At 29.2% G+C, this 2,424-nt stretch overlaps 1 protein-coding gene across 2 annotated transcripts in view; it reads right to left on the bottom strand.

Annotated features, from left to right (window-relative positions):
* Window positions 518-2,424, bottom strand: part of LOC107630116 (G-type lectin S-receptor-like serine/threonine-protein kinase At4g27290) — a 3,943-nt gene continuing 2,036 nt past the window's right edge. The window contains exons 4-8 of one of the 2 annotated variants that reach the window (XM_016333158.2): window positions 1,967-2,112; window positions 1,658-1,868; window positions 1,337-1,574; window positions 1,092-1,242; window positions 518-1,010 (exon numbers count right to left, since the gene is read on the bottom strand). In XM_016333158.2, the coding sequence (XP_016188644.1) occupies window positions 702-1,010; window positions 1,092-1,242; window positions 1,337-1,574; window positions 1,658-1,868; window positions 1,967-2,112 (1,055 nt within the window). In that variant the 3' untranslated portion in view covers window positions 518-701. Of the gene's footprint in view, window positions 1,011-1,091; window positions 1,243-1,336; window positions 1,575-1,657; window positions 1,869-1,966; window positions 2,122-2,424 lie in introns of both variants that reach the window. The other variant, XM_016333156.2, reaches the window with a different exon arrangement.

The raw sequence follows: 2,424 nt of genomic DNA, 5'->3' as shown, positions 1-2,424 counted from the left end.
TGTTAGGATTAGGGTTGGATCTGGAAATTTTGGGTGAAATTGGAGTTTGGTAATTTTAATAAAATTAGGATATATTGTATTAATTTAAAATCTAATTTAATCTCTTAAAATTATTTTAAAAATAATATTTAATCATCAATTTGCTAATTGGCTTTCAATCAAGTACTCTAATTTAAAATATAAGATAATATAATTAATATTTTTTATTCATAAAACTTAAAGTATTAAATTCCAAAAATCTCAATTATTTAAATAAAATCATATAAATTCTTATTATTTTATGATTCCTAAACTTTATAATTTAAATATAAAAATTACCCAATAATTATAAAATTAGATAAAATTTCTAATTTAATTATCAAAAATTGATTTAGTACAGCATCAAAGACTGATAGCAGTGGTTGCGACAAATGCCGGTAAAAGACTGCTGCTAGTAGTAGTAGTAGAAAATAGAAAACTAATATTAATTACTAGATTGATTACTATATATCTGCCTCAAATATATTTGCTAACAGAATAAACCAACAGTTTTTATAAGAGAAAATTATAACTAATCTATAACTACTTGACTTAATTTAAACTAACCTTTATTTTCAATAACCGCTAGACCTTTAACAATATGATGAATTTGTGATGAATGTGAATTAGAGATACATAAAGTTTTCACATTCTAGCTAAGCAACACTAGAAAAATAAATACTTTATCTGGCCTCTAACAATGTCACAGTTATTTCATTAGTTGAAGAATTAGTCTTATTTTCAGATGAAGTATTTCCTTCATTTATTGACATCCTTTCTATAATGAAACCAGGTTCTTTTGGCTGAGGCAATGTATTCTCACTGTTGAGCATCAAAATCACTGATGCCATGTTTGGCCTATCCTCAGGATGCAATTGTACACATAAAAGACCGATATGTATGCAACGTAGAACTTCTGACATTGTAAAGGCATCTCCTAAACAAGCATCTACTAGTTTCATTGGAGTTTCCTCTTTCCATAATCTCCATGCCTGTAATAATAAAACTCAAGAAAAATATTTATGATATTCATGTTTCTTATATAGGTAAAAAATATGTCAATAATCACTTACATGTCCAAGAAGATTAAATCCATGATTAGGATAAAAAACTCCTGTATTTTTTCGTCCACTTACCACCTCCAATAATATTATTCCGAAGCTAAAAACATCAGATTTGATAGAAAATATTCCCTCAATTGCATATTCTGGTGCCATGTAGCCACTTAATAAAATTAAACAAATTGAGTTATTTTTGTGATGAAAGAATATGTAAAAATTTGAGAAACAAATCAATTTGCTAGCTAATAGATACTTACTATGTCCCTGCTACCATTTTTGTATTTGCTTCTATTTGATTTCCAGTAAACATTCGTGCCACCCCAAAATCTGAAATCTTTGGATTCAATTCATTGTCCAATAAAATGTTGCTTGTCTTAAGATCTCTATGTATAATTCTCAATCTTGAATCTTGGTGAAGATATAGAAGTCCACGAGCAATTCCAAATATGATGTTAAATCGTTTAGGCCAATCAAGGAGCTCCCTTTGAGAAGAATCTGTAAAGTTTGTTAATAACATTAGTTTAATAAAAACTAAGATAAATTCTTCTTAGAAAAAGCTATATTTGCGGAGACCATACCAAAAAGAAAAGAATCTAAACTTTTATTGGACATATATTCATAGATTAATATTCTCTCTTCTCCGTGGATGCAACAACCAAGAACCTTAACAAGATTGCGGTGTTGAAGTTTGGCACATAATATAACTTCATTCTTAAATTCTCTTGCTCCTTGTCCAGATTTATGCGCCAGCCTTTTGACTGCAACCTCTTGCCCATTGATTAATATACCCTATATACATTTAGGGAACAATCGAAATCGACACAATGAGTAAAAAAAAATAATTGGTTTTTAGAGGAATAATGTTGAATAGTTAATTAGTTACTTGCCATGTACACGGGCCCAAAACCACCTTGGCCAAGCCTCTTATCACTTGAGAAATTATTAGTGGCACGAACTATTGTTGTAAAATCAAAGAATGGAAGTTCAAATTTGTCTTCATGGACTTTGTCTCCCTCTTCTTGTGATATGTTTCCTATTTTTTCTTGAGCAAATCAACATAATATAGTAACAGCAGAGTAATTATTTTCGCGATAACATGTTAAACATAATTCTACATGAAGATTGAATTTTTAAGCCAAAATTACAAGAATAACGATTAAGATTTTGGTGTCTATACTATACATGGAGTCATGGAGATTGAATTCAAATTTATTTTGCATGCATGCTTCGAGATTGTATTTATAGGCCCCGAGTGTATGTATTGATGTGTTACTCTTTTAGGACATGTCAGACTAACATAAGCTATTGAAAATAAAATTAAATTGGTTGATTCTTTCGTTGTCTT

This window comes from Arachis ipaensis, chromosome B03 (assembly GCF_000816755.2).
Source record: "Arachis ipaensis cultivar K30076 chromosome B03, Araip1.1, whole genome shotgun sequence".
Classification (NCBI taxonomy): domain Eukaryota; kingdom Viridiplantae; phylum Streptophyta; class Magnoliopsida; order Fabales; family Fabaceae; genus Arachis; species Arachis ipaensis.
Note: the sequence above shows the minus strand (reverse complement) of the source record. Positions and strands in the feature narration are given on the sequence as shown.